This window comes from Engraulis encrasicolus, chromosome 21, assembly GCF_034702125.1.
Source record: "Engraulis encrasicolus isolate BLACKSEA-1 chromosome 21, IST_EnEncr_1.0, whole genome shotgun sequence".
NCBI classification, from domain to species: domain Eukaryota; kingdom Metazoa; phylum Chordata; class Actinopteri; order Clupeiformes; family Engraulidae; genus Engraulis; species Engraulis encrasicolus.
In genome coordinates this window covers 7978930-8000261 of record NC_085877.1, presented here as the reverse complement: position 1 = coordinate 8000261, position 21332 = coordinate 7978930, and the positions used below count along the sequence as shown (strand labels likewise).

At 43.5% G+C, this 21332-nt stretch overlaps 1 protein-coding gene and 1 long non-coding RNA gene across 2 annotated transcripts; one reads left to right on the top strand and one right to left on the bottom strand.

Moving 5' to 3' along the window:
• Nucleotides 1-397: 397 nt before the first annotated feature.
• On the bottom strand, nucleotides 398-13116 carry pelp1 (proline, glutamate and leucine rich protein 1). Its single transcript, XM_063187466.1, has 18 exons — nucleotides 12814-13116; nucleotides 12299-12363; nucleotides 12032-12137; nucleotides 11168-11317; nucleotides 9574-9645; nucleotides 9403-9462; nucleotides 8966-9122; nucleotides 8527-8659; nucleotides 7908-7995; nucleotides 7528-7616; nucleotides 7139-7252; nucleotides 6621-6771; nucleotides 5699-5858; nucleotides 5532-5587; nucleotides 4881-5099; nucleotides 2243-3977; nucleotides 1695-1969; nucleotides 398-1343 (listed from the first exon to the last, which is right to left on the bottom strand). The coding sequence occupies exons 1-18, from the start codon at nucleotides 12952-12954 to the stop codon at nucleotides 1176-1178; spliced, it is 3939 nt and encodes a 1312-aa protein (XP_063043536.1). The 5' UTR covers nucleotides 12955-13116; the 3' UTR covers nucleotides 398-1175.
• Nucleotides 13117-14683: 1567 nt separating this feature from the next.
• On the top strand, nucleotides 14684-21022 carry LOC134437653 (uncharacterized). Its single transcript, XR_010032459.1, has 6 exons — nucleotides 14684-14716; nucleotides 19830-19929; nucleotides 20068-20125; nucleotides 20239-20331; nucleotides 20705-20760; nucleotides 20934-21022. It is a non-coding gene; the product is annotated as an uncharacterized LOC134437653 (long non-coding RNA).
• Nucleotides 21023-21332: the final 310 nt, after the last annotated feature.

Sequence of the window (21332 nt, the reverse complement as noted above, 5' to 3'; positions counted from 1 at the left end):
CCAAAAAACACAAAACCACAGCTGTCCAAATCATGGTAAAATTAAATGTGCAACTCAACTCTTATTTCCAACCAAAACGGTCCATTGAGAGCTCCACAGGGTCAATACACACGGCTTGTCACCCAAATATCCTTTTCAGACAGCTTCCTCTTGCGTCCACAGTTAATCCTGTCGGATGTGGTTCATCCTTCTTGGTGGTAAGCAGACATAACCTTGGATACTGTGGCTCATACCACAAAGACTTCCTTGACTTGGAAAAGTCTCAGCACAAAGCATCACCAACCTCCTGTAAATGTTGCATCAGTGTTGAGAAATGTATGAGAGAAATGTAGCAAGTCCAGACTGAAGAGACAAAAAAAAAAAATCATAACTATTCATTAATAACCATTGACAACCATTTCGTCATGAGCCCGCAACGTTTATTTTGTGTAACATAATAAAAATAATAATAATAATAATGACAAGACAAAACAATGATAAAAAATGTCAAAATAGAATATTGAAAGAGCTGGAAAAATATTACAAAGTTTCTTGAGTGCATGCAGGGTACTGACTGTAAAGAACAAATGTTCATTTTGCATCTTCTCCATCCCTTTAGAAATAGCCATGAGCACCTCTGTATGTAAACTCCCTGCCCCGTGCCTCTTGATAACCTCGCACACAAGACCAGTGTACCCCCCCACCCCCTCCCTCCTTCCTTATGGGTAAATTTTCCCTCCATGGTAGTGAAAACAAATTGAGAAAAAGACTCATCATTGCAATATACCCCTTCGCTCATAAAAACATTGAAGAGTCATTACTTTGATGGCAAGACAGCAAACGTGAAGATGACCCATTAACTCACCACAACCATGGCACCATAATTCTGCCCAGCACCTCTGACGAATGAAATAAAAGAATTATCTGTTTCTACCAGATGCCGAGCTGTAAAGAGAGGAGAATAGTAAAGTCTCTGTCGTTGAGATCCTGTGGAGTATCCCAAGAACCTGGCTAGGTAGTAAACCAGGTTAAATAAACCTGGAGGTAGAGATAAATCTTATTGAAGAGTCTGGAGTCCTCATTTTCTTAGCTAAATGACTATCTATTAGCAGGTTTACCACTTCCTGTTAGTAAAGTTAGCCAGATTTATCACTTAGCCTTGTCCTTAGAAAAATACCCGAATCAGCCTAAAAGACCTAGGAGTCGGACGGGGAAGCGTCAGCAGTAGCGGCTGCGGTAGCGGCGGCGGCGGCGGCAGCAGCAGCAGCAGCAGCGGCGGCGGCGGCAACGCGGGCTTTCTCCTCCTCGTCTGGTGGGCAGTCTACAAAGTCGGCCAGCATCGACGCCATGGCCTCATCATCCAGCTGTAGACAGATATCACAAACAAAGATAATGGTCACTATTTTACTGGCCCCATTAGCTACAGTTTAACAAAGTATACACAGTACGTGACATTATTTGCTGTACATTACCTGAAGTATTTGCCAACCCTGGGTTATTGTGTATATACAGTGTACCATAGCATTAGGCTTAGGTATGGACAGTGTTATGTACACAACATGTATAAGCCTAGCCACAACAACTTTTGGGTGACGCTTCCTCCTTCAAAGTCCCGATTGCAGATGAGAACATTTCTTTTGAATTATGCTTGCATTACGAGATATTGAATTAATCGGTTGTCAACCCTAAATCTTGACCATCCTCCTCGAACCCACCTTTTTCTTCTCGCCGCTCTGCTCCACGAGTTCTCCTTCCTCCATCTCCTCCAGCTTCCTCTTCAGGCCTCCTTTGGATGCCTCTTCTCCCCCCTCCTTCTTCTCCTCACCTTCCGTTTCTGGTTTGGGTGGCCCTTCCATACTTTGCAACCGGGCGTCCTTCTCAGTGGGAATGCTGGCGTCACTGCAGCCTGCCACAGGCTCCTCCTGCTCAGGTCGGGGCTGCGGGATCTCCCTGGCCTCTGAAGCTCCGGGCCCTTCGCTCTGGTCCAACCCTGTAACAATGAAAAATGAGAAAAGGTTGCACCATGCATAGGTTTCTTTATTCACAGATGCGTTTCAGCGTTCTGCCTTCCTCAGTGTGCCTAATTCAACTTTTTCATTGCACTTTTCAATGTTTTGGTATGAGTCATTCCCTGTTATTTGCACACACACACCCAGTCTTGTTTTGTCTAGTTGTATTGGTGAATTTTTGTAGGCACATCAAAATTCAATCCTAGCAACTGTACTTTTATGCTGTTGAAATGGCTAAATACACTTGAACCCACCTGCTGTTGCTGCTGCCGCAGCTGCAGCCAGAGAGGACACAGCCTCCTGTAAGGCTTCTTTCTGCTCCCACGCTCCCATACTCTGGGGACCCATCTCCGATCCACTAGGTCCCTCAACCTGGGCCTCCACCATTTCTCCTCCTCCGCCCATGGCCCGTTCCCTGTCTCTTTGAACCGCAGAGGAAGAAGACGACATCAGGTTGTCCTCGCTCGCTTCCATGCTCTTGTCCTTCTCCTCCAACAGGCTGCTGTCGTCCGTCTTAACGTCCCCGTCCGGGTCCTCTTCCTCTTCACAGCCGCTCTTGAGCTCCTCGGGATGGTCGACCCCTTCGGCGTGTAGCCTCTGCTCTCTGTTCAGCGGGCCGTACAGCTGCATCATGCCCCTCTCCTCTTCGTCTTCGGGCCGGATGATCTCGCCTTCCTCCCTGTCCATCATGCCGCCCAGCTCATGCTCGTGCTCGCTCTCGCCCTCCAACGGAGGAATGTCGTCCACCCCTTCCTCCTCTTCGTCCTCCAGCTCCTCTCCCTCCTCCTCCTCGTCGTACTCCTCGTAGCCCTCGTAGAACTCCTCGTCCTCGGGGTAGTCGCTACCTTCCTCCTCCTCCTCTTCCTCATCCAGGCCTTCCTCCTCCTCCTCGCCCAACTCGTCCTCGTCCTCCATCTCCTCGTCCTCCTCCTCCTCCTCGTCCGTGCTGTTGATGTTGATGATGTTCTCGTCTTCGCCGCCCATGCTCGGTGGTGGCTGCGGCGGTCGGCCGACGGCCATCTGGCTCATGTGGTTGTGCATCTGCACCTGTAAGGAGAGTCCCAACTGGGACGGTGACGGCGTGGGCTGCATCAGCATCTGCTGGAGCTGGGCGCTCGGTAGCGACGACTCACCCAGGGGCAGCGGTGGAGGAGGTGCCAAAGGGGTGGTGGTGGCGGAGGAGGAGGAGGAGGGGCCCAGAGGGGGCACCAGAGGCCCCAGGGGAGCGGTCTGGCTGCCCCCCGGGAATGAGCTGCTGGTGCTGGGCGTGGCGGGGAGGACCTGGTGGGGAAGAGATGCGGTGGGGGTGGGCAGCTCGCCGCTGGTCATCACAGCCTCTGCAGCAGACGTGACCGCCTCGGCCACAGACACGGTGGGAGTCGTTGTGGGAGGGCACGGGCCAGCTGCTGTGGCACCAGTTTGGGCAGGAGGGGCGGTGATTGGGTTAGCGACAGGCGTGGCAGCCTGAGTATTGGACGATGCGTCTTGGCCCTCTTGTTGCGAGAGCATGCCCGGCGGCACGATCACCACGCTGTCGTCCGAGTCGCTCTCCAGGGAGATCTCGACATCGTCAGGCTCCTCTTTGTCATAGCGGATGAAGATGTGGCGTTGGGCCTCGGGGGGCTCAGGCACCCCCAGGCCCGCCAGGTCCGCCGTCTGGGAGGGGGACAGCAGGAGGTCCCCTGGAGTGCCGCCGGGCATGGCTGAGGGCGGCAGCACCTGAGCGCCGAGGGACAGGTGGTTCTCCAGGGAGCCCAGGAGGGTGACGGGCCCCAGTGAGAGAGGGTGACGAGGGGGGAAGCCGGCGCCTGGGGAAGGGCCGGCGAGGAGGTTGGGGAGGGACAGCACGGCATTCTGGCTGGGTGGGAGGACAGAGGCAGCGGTGGCAGGTTTGAGGGTGAGAGGGGGCAGGGGGAGGGAGATGGAGGGTGCACGGGGGTGAAGCAAGCAGTTGCAAATGGTCATGGCCTCAGCACAGAAGGAGGACACCTGCAATGAAACAAATATGGAAAAAAACAAGTGGTTAGGTTTTACATACACATGTGAAACACCATTAGCTCTCTATACTGTCGTACCAAACAGGAACACAGTAACTGCATATCTGGTCGAAATTGAGCTCAGACCGGAAATGGGTTTCATAATACCTCCTTTCTCTTGTGCCAAAAACATCTGGTCAAACTTTGTCCCGTTTTGGGGAAAAATGTATCAAAAAAGCAGTAACTACAAAAAACAAATATTTTCAAAAGTGGAACACAGAAAAGTATGTTACTGTGGTTCTGTGGTTTTAGGAGGTTACGTCTTACAAGCTTACAATCTTCAAATTCAAATTCAATGACGGGTTGTCATTGAATTAAATTTCACAAAATAACAAGAAAACCTATATGGACTAGTTCAGTACCTCTGTATCCTAGTTACTGCATATCCGGACATGAAGTTCTCTTTACTGCAAAATGTTGTGGTAATGCTTGCTTGGCAAACAATGTTGTAATGTTAGGTAAGAATGCATTGAACGAGTGATTAGACCGTGATGTTTAAATGTATGATGTGTGAAACACAATCAGTTGTGCACAGTTCCTTTCCTTGTGTTCAGCAATCACTGTGGCAAATATTGGCCAACTAGTGCTTGCAGCCATTATTGTGATGTTTGAAAATGCATCACTCAGTAGCCTCATAATGCACACCTGTCTGCCAGTGGAACACTGTAATAGTCAGTGAGCAGACTACTAATAGTGCAATACCACAGCACGACCAAATTATGACAGTGCACAGTTAGTAGTACCCGCAATACCACTATGGCAATGACCCAGTTGGAACGCAACGGCACATTTATAACGGGACGTGTCTGAAGAGTTTAACCCTGTAGACACAATGCATGTTGAGATGTGAATAGACCTTTAAACTCCGGTCGTGGCGTCCGTGGCTGAACAGTGAGACGGCACAGGAGAGTGGGGGTGGCAGGCGTGGACAGGGCACCAGCAGCAGAGCCAAGAGAAGGCGGTAGAGCTCGCGTCGCGGAGCAGGACTCCCATACTGACCACTCATCTCCGCGTCACACAACTGCTGCTGCTGCTGCAGCCGAACGCACAGGGGGACCACCAGGTCATGCAGCTTCTGGAAATTATTTGGAATAAGAGCAAAACATGAGATGAGCCCTCATCACAAGTCTAACCCACCTTATGATAGTGCTGGGCGATATGGGAAAAAGAAACCCATTTATCACGATATGGACTACTTAATATCATGATAACGATATATATTACGATATACCACAAATACATAGTAAATTAGTTTATGGCGATAGAAACAATATAGGAGAAAGATAAGTGTCTATCATGCCCTATCACGATGACCACATAATATTGTCATATGACCCAGCCCTACTTTATGATATCAGATACAAACTAGTCACACTGCGGGTAAATTAGGCCTCGAGTCTTAAAATGTCCTGTATGTTTGCCATTCTTTTAGTAAATCTATTGTGGCCCTTCACCCACAGAGGCAAAATCAGCAAACGTAATTTACATGACATATGATCCAACAAACCTTGTGCATTTCATCTTTTAGAAGAGTCCCGCTGTTCAGAATAATATGTCTCAGAACTGCAAAAGAGACACAGCAAAGATTAAATCAGTCAGAATGTCTTGTGATCATGCGTCACAGCATGCTTCTGTTCTGAATAATTTTTGTAATTGACATGGCAGGAAGCAAACCTCTTATAGCGGACAGGCAGGTGTCTTGATTGGCTAGTGAGTCTCCTTTTCTCTGTGTTGCCATGGTGCCGTTATCTCCCAGGCCTAGGCCCTTCGTGCGTCTGGGGCCAGGTTTGGACGGGGCAACCATGTCAGATCCTGCTGAGGGCCCCACTTTGAGCTAGGATTAAAAAACAGAAACATCCATATTAGAAGTATTTCCACATATGTTTGAAAACAGTTTTTGAAAACAGTTTTGGCCTCTCGTTTACACATAGACAGAGTTTTGAAATCTCCTGGTTTTGAAAATATCCCATTTGTACACACAACATTGCTTAACACTTCCAGATTCAACTATTTCGCTCGCCTCCGCACTGTATGTAGAAACCAATCCCATCAGGTAGATCTAACGGTGGATTTTAACGAGCGGGACAAAATAGACTTGAATTGTAAACAGGTGGTGCCGGCAGACTGTCAGTATGTGTCCCATGTCAACTCCGGATGTCCGGTACTTGAATTGCATTGTGGGTGCGAGCGGCTGCTGCGAGTCCCGGCGCAGGTCAAAAGAGGATGGCCATGCCACACTACGCTCTTATGACTAAGGTCGACCGATACAGGTTTTTTTAATGGCCGAAGCGATGCAGATTTTTTTTTTCCATCACCCTTGGCCGATACCAGATTTCCGATACCCGATATTTGGGGCTGATATGGGTTAAAAAAGGTTAAAAAAAAATGACAAATATTCCAGGTCTCAAGTTAAAAATAAACATTCCTTTAACATTATCAAATTGAGGTAGAACTTGTAACATTTAAAGACCCACTCTAACAATCAAGTAATGTCTAACAATCAAGTAATAAAAAAATAAAGTGTCTTGGTGCTTTTTGACGTTACTTATGACGTCAGTGAACTGGCTTCTCTCTATTGTCTTTGCTGGCCACTCACCTTCATGGCGTCCGCCGTGGGCGTGATGTCCCCCGTCAGATGGTTGAACAGCAGCTCTGAGTGGGTGGAGCTTCCCTGCAGGACAGCTGCAGAGGCTCCTCCTACTCGCACCCACAACTCAAGAGTGCGGTAGAGACATACACGCACAGTACTGAGAAAAAATAAGAATGAACCGTTACTATGAGAAAATAACACACCGTGTTCCTTTACATCACTGACTAAAAAGGACTCATCTTGATGTCAATGTAGTGGAAAGAATACCCATTGCAATACAAGTTTATAAAAATGGCTTGACCATAGTCAGGGTCGCCAATAGTCGATATTTGAATCCACAGTGGAAGTGGTTGTTGCTGGTGTCAGGAAGTCAGACAAAATGGCACAGGGTATGTGTTTTTCATAAGGGATGTTTTGTGGTGTTTCACAACAGACAAGTAACCGTTTGTGCCATCTTCCCACCAAAAATACAGCAGTATCGGTGTGTGCACATTCAAATGTGTACATATTTTACATGTTATTACCTATATGCTCTCTGCTGTCCGATGCTGGCTTCTGGCAGTGGAGTCCATGCAGATAACGACTGAGCAAACAGCCTGGTTAGCACGCTGCTGTACTGCGACAAGCCGCTTCCAACACTGTCATTTACATACATACAAATACAGAAAAGGAAAATTAACCTACAAAATCTGAAATTAAATTTTAAGACATTTGAATTACATAACATAAATATCTGGAGGAGGAAGTAACAGTGACGTATATGGCATATGCTACTTGCTTTATCACGCCATCTGTGTGATTTTACAGTGGCGGCATCCCATGCTTCCAAATCTTTTCACAAGCAACTTTGTCTCCTCAATAACCAACAATTACAGTATAAAACTGACATCTCTCGTTTCATGGTGTTACTTACACTCTGATTAACGTAGAAAGGACCTCCAATGTGTCACTATGTATCGATGGCAACACCAACAGCTTTAGGCAGCCATCACCGGTAAGGTTCTGAAAAGTTAACACATTTGATTACTTTATTTGGGAGGACCAATAATTACAGAGAAACAATACAGCACCCCAAGCAATATTAAAGTAGCAATAATGTGTTTTCTACATAAATGCAAAAGTTATGCTGGTCTAAAGCCTATTCAGGGGTACAAGTGGCATCTCCCCCGCCAACACACACACACACACCACACACACACACACGCTTATAGAATACCTCCCCGGGTGTTAGTTATTTTTAGTAACAAATCAACTCCAGTACTACGACTGTAAACAATGACAAAAGACACTCACAATGTTTTTGCTGCTGACCGCCAAGGCACGACACACAAAGTTGAGAACGTGTTGAACAGGTAAGCGAACATGTGAGCCTGGGTCCACACTGCAAAACAAGTCAAGTCAAGTCAAGTGTACTTTATTGTCAAAAATCTATGCAACAGGGTTAGCACAGAAGTTTGAAATTGCGTTTGACCAGTCTCCAATGTGCAGTTTAACTAAACACACACGAATAAGAACTTCTCACGCACGTGACCACACTAACGAATGAACTTAGACATCCAGTAAACATGACAACATAAATAGCTAACATTTAGTAGTAAAGGGTTTCCCCCAGCACTTCACACATAATGCACCCACCTTGACAAACACCTTGACTAATTTCAGATTTATAGATAAATTTTGGAAACATAAGGATGATGTATTGTGAATCTACACATTCTAAAATCGCTTTACAAAAACACTATACTGGCCAACTCCCTGCTCACCTTGACTAAAAAGGTGTCATAACTGGATCATAACAGGTATCACAACTGCATAATATTAAAATTATATCAGGGGTCGGATAACACGGCCTCAAGGCCCCTAAACGGCCCCCGGGCCAAAGGTTCCCCACCTATGCTGTAGTAGTAGGTACCTGAGTGTGTGTTTGAGAGCCAGACACAAGGCCCTGTAGCGATGTCTGAGCTGCAGTATCAAAAGGGGATCGATGTCATCCAGAGGCAGGAAGGGCAACTCCAGGCCAGGGCCCTCATATTGCACCACTCCTTCTGGAAAAAGGAATACATGATCAAGCAAATTGGTTCACGTTACGGTTTTGACCTGTTGTTCACTACTAGACTTCATACTTTGTGTAGCACTACTGTCATACTCTGTCACACTCTTTCCACATTTGCTGCATGTCTTTATCACTTGGCTTTCTTGACATCTTTTCATGTCTGTAATCTGACTGTTTCTTTTGAGCCAAAACACCATTGAGAAGATTTGCAAATGTCACAAGCACGTGCTTTAATAGTCGACGGTTCAGTCTTTTTATATGGAACGGAAACCTTCAAGAGAACACAAAGCATTCTTACCAGTCTCTGAACCCTGATACAGTTGTGCAAGCATGCTATTGGCTGAGGCAAGTAGGCAGTGCGTCTGATTGGTCCAGCTCTCAGCCCTGCGGCCCCCTCCCCCTCTGTCCAGCACTCCACCGAGGCAGGGCAGGCGACCGTAACATTCACATGCCACCTTCAGGACGACAGAGCAGATGGCGATGGCAAAGCCCAAATGAACTCAGAAGATTTACAATACCTTGAGCAAACTGCATTTATTAGTTACTATCCAACACATTCCAAATAACCTAATTTAACCTATCCAATTCAACCAAGCGATTGCCTGGCTGAATGGTCATCTGGTTGTATTGTATGGGTTAAAACCATTTGGAATAATGAGTCACTGGATTGTAAAATGAATGAATCTTGTTTGGCATCACTGTAGAACTGAAATAAATACAAAACAACCAACGAACCTCTTGCACTTTGGGATTATCCGAATCCATTTTCGATAGGAAATAGGCGCCCAGCTTTTCCTATTGAAATAAGAAAACAGAAAAGTAGAGCAGACTTTTTCCAAGCGACAAGTGTATTATTTTTCACAGAGACCACCTGTAATGGTGCCAGGCTTCCTCCCAATCACTCACCCTCAAAGAGCCACAGGCACGTGGGTAGTAAGTCATGCACGCCATCATGCCCTCCATGGCGATCAGGTGGCACTGCAAGAGGAAAACACACACATTTGAATATGCCCTTTGTAAACAGCACATCACAGAAAACCAGGCTGTATTTCCAGCACGCAAATGCAAATGTGTTGGTGCCCAGAACTGAGAGAGCGATGGCAGTTCCTGCCTAATTATTCAAACAAAATGTACCACATAACACACTATATGGCAAGACTGCACATGGTATGTTGACACATTCAAAGTACTGTAAGAAAAGCACACTTCCAAAGGCAAATGTTTCAACACTTAAATTTGTGCAAAAAAGAAGAAAAAAATAAATGTTGCGTGTATAATATTGCATTTCTATAGCTTGTTTGTAGATTTTTTTCATAGAACCATGTGGTAGGTAAAACATTAAACATAGAAAGATTAAATATCCCTGACCAAATTGAAAATGGCATCACAAGAGTTAGGTACAGTTAGGATGTGTGGCAGATTTTATAGGTCATGCCATCTTTTCCAATGTGTCTAAAATATCCTAATGCTTGGATATGCTTGATTTCACTAGCTTTGGAGCATTTGGTTATACTCATGTCAATACTATTCCAAAATGTGAAGGGGGGCAGGAAACATTTTTCCCTTTCTGCACATCATTATGTACGCAGAATGATTACACTTGGCACTCCGTCAGCATATTTTGCATGTGCATTACACAGCAAGAGGACCCCACCCGTGCTGTAGGTACTACAACAGCAGCACATTCATCATAGCATGATCCTCATCAGCACAAATGCTTCACATCAAGTACGCTGCCACATATCTAGTGCATCATTTGAAATATTTTTAAAAATATAACCATTGTAAAAACTATACAATACAACTGAAAAATCTCACACAATCATAACTTCATTTACACATGTGACAAGAGTATCATCATCACTAGTGTATGTTTGATGACGGGAACTAACTACTAGAGGTGTAAATCACAGCCTCCATGACGATGCGATTCAATATCCTATTATTTGATGCCATGTGATTCGATTATTTTCCATACTTAAGAATGCCCCACGTTATGATATAGGTGAGAGATCGAACTGAGAGATCGATGGCAGTCAGGTGGTAGCCTGATTATCATTGACTTTCAAATCTCTTCAAGACTTGGTCTGACCAAGAGCATAACTAACACTCTCAAACGGCATGGTTGACCCACCTCCCTTGGTTTGCTACTGGTCGAGGGCAGGAAAGGCTGAGCCAAAGTTTAAACCAAACATTTTCTTAGTCCCAATAGAACGTCTCAGCTTAATTTACCGTAATTAGGAGGGGGGAGCCTGGGTAGTCAGGTGGTACGTATAACCATAGCTAATGCCCATAAATTAATTAGTAATTGGTCATTAATGTACGGCAATGAATATGCTTCTCAGATAATTCACTAATGAATGCATCCATACAAAAGTGGCATTAACTGTGGTGGCACCATCCTCCTGACGTGCGCTACTACTAAAATGTCATTGACCTGTATACATCAAACGTGTAATGTGAAAGTAGACAAGGTTAACAGCCAGCCAGCCAGCCATACCTCTGCCTTGAGGCTGAGCAGAGAGGTGAGGATGCCCAGGATGGAGTTGAGGCCAATCTCGCGGGCCAGCTCAGGGATCTGGGAGGAGTACTGCAACACATCCTGCAGCACCTGCACAGCCAGCTGCACTGAGGGCAGGGGGGCCTGCGACTGGAGTGGAGTAGAGAGAAAGGAAAAATCAATGCATTACACAGTCACCACATCGACTGCATTGCAATTCAACACCCTGTTGAAAATTACACATTATTCATGTACTACAGTCTGTCCTAGTGTACTTCCTTGTACCTATTCTGCCATCACACACTGACAAGTGTTTGTATTGCTGTAGTATAGGCCAATTGTACAGAAGGAAGACCGTAGACAGCATCAAGAGAGAGGAAGAAAAAAGGCCCATTCACACCTTTTGTTGACACATTGGTAACTGTGCAAATTACATTAGAACAGGACTCCCTGAGTACAATCATCTGGTTAACATTATACAATGTGTAAGGGCAGGATGCATGCAAACATGCATTGTACCTCTGCATGTTTACATGCCGTGTTATCGTTTGCGCCACTGATGGTGCCTTCATCAGTGTTTCACTTATCTTCATAGGCTAATGTACTATTGTTGGCCTGGTTAGGTGAAACACCAAAATCTATATTGCTCTGCCATCTTAATGTGTTCTAGGACCCAGCTGTGTGTTTCCCAGAAAAGACGACGCATCTGCATAAACTTGACTTGCAAGTCACCATTACGCACATGAATGAATGAATGAATGAATCTTTATTGTCATTGTACAGGTACAGCATTACGTTTACATGGTCTGTAATAAAGTGTAGAGCCCTTATGATAACAATATAATAATGCATATCCAAACTTACCTGAATGACCTGTTGTAGAGACCGGAGCCAGGACAAGCAATGCTGCTGGAATAGTTCACTGGAGCCATCTTTTACCAACACTGACAGGAGACACAGTCCTTCAAACCTATCAAACCAAGACTGGTCAATACACACACATAACCAACCTGGAAGTAACCACTGCATATTACGGGGTAATGCTACGGTTACTAAGAGGTGTGTAACTACGGCATGATTATGAATTTACGACAAATAAGCTTAAGCCTTTTGGAAGAATACTTGACTCACCGGGTTTTGCTTGAGCCCAGACGTGCATTGCTCAGTCCAACAAGACCACCAACTGCTCCAACACTCTGTAAGCATGCATGTACCATACACCGTGAGTGTCTGTCTCCATGAATGACAGTAATGCCTGCTCACACAACTGGCTGATAGAATTGCATGGCAAAACATTTGTTTATAAAGCTGAATGGTTCTGTTTACATATATAATGGCGATATACAACTTGTTTTGGTGAACTATAGGGTAGCTAAGGCTAACACAAGGCTAACAACATACATCTAACAGCTGTGATGACAGATCGAGACGTGTAGGGCAAATGACACTACGATACAAGAAATATATCCGGAATATTTGGACAAAAACAAATTTAACTCTAGCAGCATCCCAGAACAGCCAGACAATGCAAACGGGACCCGTTCCTGCTAACTTACTTAGCTGTTACAAAGAATGTGCTACCATAGCTTTGATACGCCTCGTAAGGTTTAAACGGGACCATGAATAACATTTGTGGGGTACTTTACCTGTGTCGCAACCACGCCATGCTCACGATAATTTGCCAACAACGAGGGTAAATACTCTGGTCGTTCTTCTTTCAAAACTGACACCAACCCCTCGGTCAGCCGCATACTGGTGGAGCCATGCAGCCAAGCCGCAGCAGCCATCTTTGCGCTTCTGCACACAACTACTACGTCATCATTAATCGACGTCAGTTTTCCAGCTGATCTCCTCGCATAGAACCAGAGATTCTTTAAACCACAAACTCTCTGATAGAATTAGGCCTAATACAATATTTCTATGATCTCCTCGGACGATCCCACTCACCGACCTAGCAGAGAGAGTTTAGATTCCCTTCTTAAAAAAAATCTCTGCCTATAGGCTAGTGACGATGGCCTCAACATTTTGAGACACCCCTACCGGAGGTAGAACAAAAGAAAACCCTCTAGGTGTCCCATAGGCCTACATGAAAATGATTCTTGGCCAACATGATTTTAATACTAAGCCTACACATTTTACACATTTCCATGTGCACCTCCAAACAGAAAAGGCAGCAAAAAATATGACTTCTCCTTATGGGAGTTAAATGTATAAAGAATCATGCAGAAAATTACCAGAAGCTCTGAGAGCTTTGAGAATTGGTAGGCTTGCCCAGGGGCTACCTGTACCAAATAGAAGTGGTTGGATTTGACCATCTTGATGTATGAAGGAGATATAGGCCTAGACATTTAATCACACACCTAAAATAGGCGGGAAATGAAAAAAAAGTGCGTTTAGATGGAGAACAGCACAAAGAAACATATCAGCCATCGAAACTGACCAAAACCCTAGTGTAAAATCCAGTTGAAAGTCTAATGGGAATTCTACTGGTGTGAACTGGTCCGAACTGGTCTCTATTGGTTTGAACTGGTTTCGAACATTTCTACTGGTAGGTCCAGTTAGAATACCATTTGACAACCAGTAGAACCATTAGAGATCCAGTAGAACCATTAGAGCTACTGGATTATGACTCCTAGGTCCAGTTAGAATACCATTTGACAACCAGTAGAACCATTAGAGATCCAGTAGAACCATTAGAGCTACTGGATTATGACTCCTAGGTCCAGTTAGAATACCATTCTGACAACCAGTAGAACCATTAGAGCTATTGGATTAAGACTCCTCACCAGTTCGGTTGAGTTTAACTGGTGTGTGTTGAATTTGGATTTTGGATACCATTGCATCTGTAACTGGTGTCGTTTCAAATGGATTACAACGCAGCCAGTATGGGCTAATGGGTACAGCGTGTCTGTCAAAACAATAGCCTTTCAAATTACTGCACAATGTCTGTGGTGTGTCATTTATTTCCATTTATCATTGGCTGCAAGAAAGTCCTTAAATGGCATTTGTCAACACTGTAAACCCACATTTTATCTGTAAATACAATATGTGTTTTGGATGTAGATTTTATGATATCTAGTTTGAAACATACATGGGCCTATTTCTAAATTGGCATGGTGATATTATAATGATAATACTGATATTATTCATTCAACCTGGCCTAGGCTATTTAAACTGAATTAATCAGAAATGTTTAGCAACAACATTTTTTTTTATTTAGGCCTACAGGACCTAGTTCCCTTGGACTCATTTGAAAACCAATTATTTTATATTAATAGAACTTTCTTGTGCACTTTGTACTTCCAACCTGTATTTCTAGACTGAATGCACAAGTTATTTCCAATATGCATTCAGAAAAATGCTGGGTTATTTCCGTAACCCAAAACGCTGGGTTAGGTACGGGTTGGGTAGTTTTGGGTAATTTTAACCCATAATGTTAACCCAGCCAGTAACCCATTTCATTGGCTCACGAGACTGCTCTGATGGCCGTGAAAGATCGTTTCAAATTTCAACTGACAAGAAGTCGGTGAAATTATAGCCCTATGTAAGGTAAGTTCATTGTTTTAGTCCCATCGTGTCATTTTTTTCATAATTTCAATACGTAATTGACAGGGGATAGTAAAACCGTTGTAATGTTTATGGTTGCTATTCGTGATTTGAAATGACTTCGCATAGGCCTACTGCACTCAGTTATGGTAGGTCCCACTGCCACTTCACAGCTATGTTCAGTTCGTTGGGAGCTTAATTTCTTGTTAGAAATTGACTCTATTATAAATGTAACCTCGTTTTGAAGTGTATAACATGTCCTGTTCGAGTTACATCAGTGGCATCTGAAGTTAACACCAGCAGTCTACTAATTACTAATGCCGTTAGCATTATGCTAACGGTTAGCGTTATGCATATAGCCTACATCTGTATGAGTGGGACTGAGGAAGTTGCGTAACAGGTTTTTCACACTTATTTTTGAGAACTCACGCATCTGCCGTGACACTCACTCTTTCAGACTTAGTGTCACGTTCTCACACTTAACAAAGAAATCTCACGCTAGATATTTTTTTCTTTCTGTGTTGATTTTTTTCACTGTCGTTCTATAATTTCCGAATGCTTAAACTCATGATTGGACTACAGCAGAGTGTCTAAGCCCTCTCTGATTGTTGATTAGGAGAAACGGCTGGTCATTGACGTCGGTCTGTCAAGGCGAAATCTGATTGGTAACCCATCCTCTATGGCACACGCATTAGATTCATTGTAACAACATATGGCGCGTGCCATTCGATTCAAGTGAGCGCGGCCAGTTCAGTCTGAGTGGATGGACAGAATTTGACACTTCTGAGGAGCCGCGAAATCAGTAAGGTAAGGTCAACTTCAACGTTTGTCATCATTATAGTTGAACAAATAACTACATAATAGACGCCACCAGAGAGGAATTGGTTGTGATGATTCATTTTGAGACGCTAGTTCGAGAAACCAAAGCGAATGTGTGTTGTTCAGTCAGTAGATGCGCTCCCTTGCTAAACTAGTTAGCAATTTAGTAGCTAGTTGGTTACCTACTACTTGCACTGCGACAAGGAAAGTTGCTAACAAACTGCCGAGGAACACACCAGAACGGACTGTTAAAAGCAAAAGGGGAGGCGGGGGGTTCAGCTCTTCCTGGCAATATATAGTTTGTATGTCCGAATAACGAAGTGGGATTAATTCATAATCGTGTAATTCACTACTTTATTCTGTCCTGGACCACCAATACGTTGTTGTCAAAGCCAAATAGCTAACTAACACAAGACGGAGGCTGACTAGCTAGCCAGCCATTCTGCGGTGATGTGATGCCTTTGTAAAACTCGTATGAATCGGTGTGTGGTTAGTGGTATTATAATTTATTCCGGGCAAAACATAACATATTATCTGAAAATGAACGTTTGCCTTCTCCAGATGAGTTTGCTGAATTATTTTAGAAGGGCGCCGCTGCCGGACAAACAGCGGGAAGAGGAGCAGCGTTTTAATCAGGAGGTAGAGTTTATTGTCTTTCTCAATTGTGTGTGTATTATTGGCAACTGTGCCTGCCGTGGTGAATGTGTGTGTAATTAATGTATTTAGAGGTGCTCCGATTGCTCGGCTGCCGATCATGACCGGCCAAAAATAGCCTGATTGGTGATCGGAAAAACATGCCGATCAAAAAACCGATCGAGAGATATTAAATTCCTCACGCAACCATTTGCCTTTACACCTGGCGCTGCATGTAGGCGCTGGCTCTGCACAGCTGCAACTGCACCAAAAGAAGGCATCTTTGCTTGTCTATAACTTTTCGCCATTCCCCCCTTCATTTCCACCATTCATAACCATATCTGCATCAACAATGATCTGATTTTCCGATCCATGCGCCGTTTACCTGAGTGACAATGTAATTTGCGATTGAGTACTCGCCAGTGAGCCATGTTACGTTATAACCTGTGTAGTTGCCTTGGTCAGCACGCGACAACTTCACGTTGTCAGCACAAACATGTCAATTATTGTTTTCAAAGTTGTAATTGGCAGTCAGTCGATTAGTTTGATAGTCGCTGAAACACCAAACGGCGACATATGTGGTTAAAACTTGAGAGAGAGATTCAGAACGGTAGTGGAGCACTGCAACTGTGGACGGTGACAGAGAGGGGAGGGGCTCTCCTCACGAGGCTGCTCATTTAAAGCGACAGGTTGTTTTTTTCTCGTATGTGGAAGACTATTTGATGTAATGTTTCAGTTTCAATTCAATCTTAAATAGTTTAGTTATTCTATGCAATAACTTATACATTGATTAATACTGTAGACTGTATTACCAACACTAGTCTGAAAGATAATAATAATAATAATAATAATAATAATAATAATAATAATAATAGCCTAATAATAGACATGTGCAAATTAAGATTGATTGGTTTATGGGCAGAAATGGTATTCAATAAGGATAATTAATAGGCTATTAAAAAAATAGGAAATCATTTTTGTGATCGGCAATGATCGGTAATCGGCAGATAAAGATTTTTGGTGATCGGTATCGGTGATCGGACCCAAAAAATGGTGATCGGAGCACCTCTAAATGTATTCTCTTGTCTCATAACGATGTTTTGTTTTGTCATGTTTGTTTAATGTCTGTGAAAATGACTGGAACCACACCAAAAGACAATTTTCTGTGTCATGTGTAACAGACAAAGTTTTATCTCATCATATATTATCTTGATCCTCACTCTTAGGTAGAGGCAACAGCCAGCTGCAGAATGGAAGTTGGACATGGTGGAGATGAGACTGAGGAAGGAGAGACTAACACAGAGGTACACTTATTTAAAATATTTTTTTCAAAGATGTTGCACCTGGCTATATTCTGCAGAGTTGTGTATTGGCAGTGCCGGTGCTGCGCTTAGCCTTTTACTTTCTCAATGTTTCAATGTTCACCTCCAGTAATTGGCTACTTGTGTTGTGTATAACTGATGTGAAATGAGGATGCTATTTGTTTATGTAGACTATTAATCAGGATGACAGGGCAAAGAAAAGGGCCAGAACAGGGGCAGCGAAATACAGCACCAAGTTCAATGCGGAATGGAGTATGGAGAGGTATTTATTTGTTGTTATTATATCGGAGGATGAATTGTCTGAGCACTGAAAACTGTCATCTTTGTACTGTTAATGCCATGTTTTCTATGAACTGTCATATTTGCACTATCCTATCAAGTCAGTTAATCTGTTCATTCTTATTTGCTCTAGTATTGCTGAAGTCATCTCTATGACTGCTAGCCAATTTAATCTCAAATCTGTTACTGTCATGTGTCTATCACTCCAGTGGGATTTGCACAATGTTTATGTATAGTCTATTTGTACTTACATAATCATCAAGGCGCTCTGTTCTGTTCTATTCTATTCCATTCTGTTCTGTTCTATGTAGGTTCAACCATCTCCTACCATGTGAGGGCCCTAGGGAACAGGACCGTTTAAGCAATGAGTACCTGGAGTACCAGATGCTGGAGAAGACCGACATCCCTGAGGCAATCTGGAGAAGCGCCGTTGTGAGAGAGAGTGAGGATTCGGAGTATCATCGGATGGATAGGATCTGGGGCCATCTTAGTACCATCAAGAGCCAGATAAGTGGAACCCTCCGATTTCCAAGATTGGCAAAGGTTGCCAAACTAATCCTTTGTATGCCACATTCCAACGCTGACGCTGAACGCGTCTTCTCTGTTGTTGGTCTTAACAAGACCGACACAAGAAATAGGCTTTCACTCGATGGTACCCTCTCTTCCATTATGCGCATAAAAATGAACGACCTAGAGCCGTGCTACAAGTATGAGCCCCCGGCTCAGATAGTGAAAGACTCAAAGTCTGCTACAACCCGCTATAACGGTTCTTTACGATGTGATGATTAAATATGCACACACTGATATCTTCTGGGTGGTGTGTGTCTGTCTGTCTCTAACTGTGTAATATATTATATTGTATATATTAAGTTATTAATTGAATATATGAATTGATCTATGACTGGCATGGAAAAAAAAATAAAAAATCTTCATATACCATCTCACCTTTGCCTTGAAATTTGTTGAACCAGCCTAGACTAGTTTCTCTCTGTTAAACAACATTGTCTTTTGAAGGGCAGCTGAGGATGTAGGTTATGAATGAGATGTGGATTTAGGATTTTACATGTCTAACTAGTCACCCTAAAATCGACTAGAATGGAAGAAATTGCATTTAAGAAATGCACAAAATTCTAGAGGAAGGCCCCACACTCTACACTATTGCATATTCATAAAATGTATACATGTGTCTACATCATATCTACACAGATATATATTTATCTGTACTGTGGGACAACTTCTGAGATGTGTGTCGTGAACCTAGGGTGGCCAGACGTCCGTCTTTAGGCCGGACCGTCCGTCTTTTCAATGCCTTGTCCGGCGCCTGGCACAGCATCAAGCCGGACGCCTAATTGATTAAAATGCATGAAATTGCATCTAAGAAATACAAAATTTTCTGGGGGAGGACCCCCAGACCCCCCCGCCCAAAAATATTTGCTGACCCGCTGAAATCTCACTCCAAGGTTTTTGGAAAAGTTGGCAACCCTTCTATATTATTGTGGGGGTCATCCCTATGTTCCCCGGGTCCTATGTTCCCCAGGTCCCATGTTCCCCTCTACCGGGGAACATAGGGTCCTAATCCCCGCTGCTTCCAAGTAGACTGCTGCCGCATGGCAAAGCTCAGGTTGTTGTTGCACCTCTGACAGGTTAAGTTTAGGGATAGTTTTGGTCAGGGCACAAATTTACAACTCAGAAATATTGCATTGACAGGTTATGTTTAGGGATGGTTTTGGAAAGGGCACAATTTGAAAACTCGGAAACATGATGCGGAGAACATAGAAGCCTTTTTTTTTTTTTTAGAAAAAAGGGTCCTATGTTCCCCATTCCCATACAAAGACAAGGGAACATAAGACCCGGGGAACATAGGACCCGGGGAACATAGGTACGCTTCCATTATTGTGTGTACATCTCTAAGATAAATCAAAAGACAGAAGTCAAGTGAGGGAGGCTACTGGGTGGGTTTAAGTTTAAAAGTTGTATGTGTGTTTCAAATGTCAGTCTGTTTCACACTGTTTATCAGAGATGAATAGCCTAATGTTTATGTTGTGTTATATTTTGCTTTGCAGTTGAGAAGATATCCAGAGACCCTGTTGCTGGGTGGAGCTGTCTTGTTACTGTACGCAACCCCCATGTCTGAAAATAAGTGGAACTAGTCGGTTTCTGAAGGTGAGCAAACTTGAATTGAATGAATTTACACAAAATGTAGCCTATGTATTTTTAAATGTCAAAAATCTATTTGTTTAAGTTTCATATTTTATCCTGAGACCATAGTGTTTATGTTGTGTGTTATTCTCTCTTTCGCAGCAAAGAAGATGGCCAGGACTCCTTGCTGATAGATGGGAGCCAGATAGAGTTGGTAGAGGTGAGTAAAATGTTACAAATCTACACAAAATTAATGTGTCAAAGATAAAACAATCTGTGTATCTCACAGTGTTAATCAGAGCTGTATGTTGTGTGTTTTATTTTGTTTTTCAGCTGAGAAGATGGCCAGGATTGCTGCTGGACGGAAGTTGTCTAGTGACATTGACCGTGTCGGAAAATGCTGAGAAAGACCAACGTTTTTTAAAAGTGAGCAAACATTCATACATTTACACCAGGGATGTCAAACTAAAACTGGCTGAGTCCTTTTATTCGGCCTGCGAGATCATTTGAAATGTTTATTACAGTTGGCCCACATGCACCATTAATACATACTGTAATAAGACTTGAAATTTGGTGTGTCACAAGAATATAAGTGGGCTCAGGCCAGTGAAGTAGCTCACGCTCATGTGCACCAGATTATATGCAGGCACAGTGAATTATGATGGGAATCTGTTTATGAAATTCAAATTAGTATTAACTGTGTGTATGCACAATTTTAGTTCAACTTATAACAATCAGTGTATCTCACAGTGTTCATCAGAGATGCAGTCATGTTCTATGTGATTATTCTGCTTTTCAGAGAAGATGGTCAGGGACTCTTTGCTGCTGAATGGAAGCTGTCTAGAGCTGCTAGAGGTCAGTAAAATATGATAAATCTGTACAAAATGTTTGTCAAATATTATGTTAATCAGATCCATAGTTATGTTAATGTTGTGTATTATTTTGTTTTCCGTGGTATGTGTTTCAAATGTGTTAAAAGAATCTGACAGCCCACATATCAAAACTTTTTTTTTTCCCACTTCCCTTAGTGTCACTCTGGTTGCCACCTTCTCCCATGAGGACACGTTGACTGAGGGAGATATTGAGCCCTGCCCTGACTCTCCACACAACCAAGGAGAGTGCCAGTAGCACACACACACACATACACACAGCTTCTATGGATGGCAGTGTTTTTATATTCATTTACATTTCAGTTAGAGGCTGCCTGAGTTTGTAAGAATGTCAGTGTTGTGTTTTCAGGTTATTGTCATTTTAAGTTAGCTTCAGCCTTGTCAGACCATCAGATTCGCCCTGCTCCCAAACCAAAATTTGGAATATTCAGGCAGGATCATTTAATTTTAAGTTAGAAGTCATGTGTGTTTCCTATATGTGTTTTTTTTGCCCTTAATACCTACTGGGATATTGATTTGCATTTTAATTGCATATTA

What these genes read in the sequence shown, in the direction of transcription:
- pelp1 (XM_063187466.1), bottom strand. Translation starts at nt 12,954, where the DNA reads ATGGCTGCTGCGGCTTGGCTGCATGGCTCCACCAGTATGCGGCTGACC. An exon ending in GCTCTCAAACACACACTCAG is followed by an intron (nt 7,996 to 8,526) that starts GTACCTACTACT and finishes CTTGTTTTGCAG; the next exon opens with TGTGGACCCAGGCTCACATG. An exon ending in CCACGGCGGACGCCATGAAG is followed by an intron (nt 5,859 to 6,620) that starts GTGAGTGGCCAG and finishes TTTTAATCCTAG; the next exon opens with CTCAAAGTGGGGCCCTCAGC.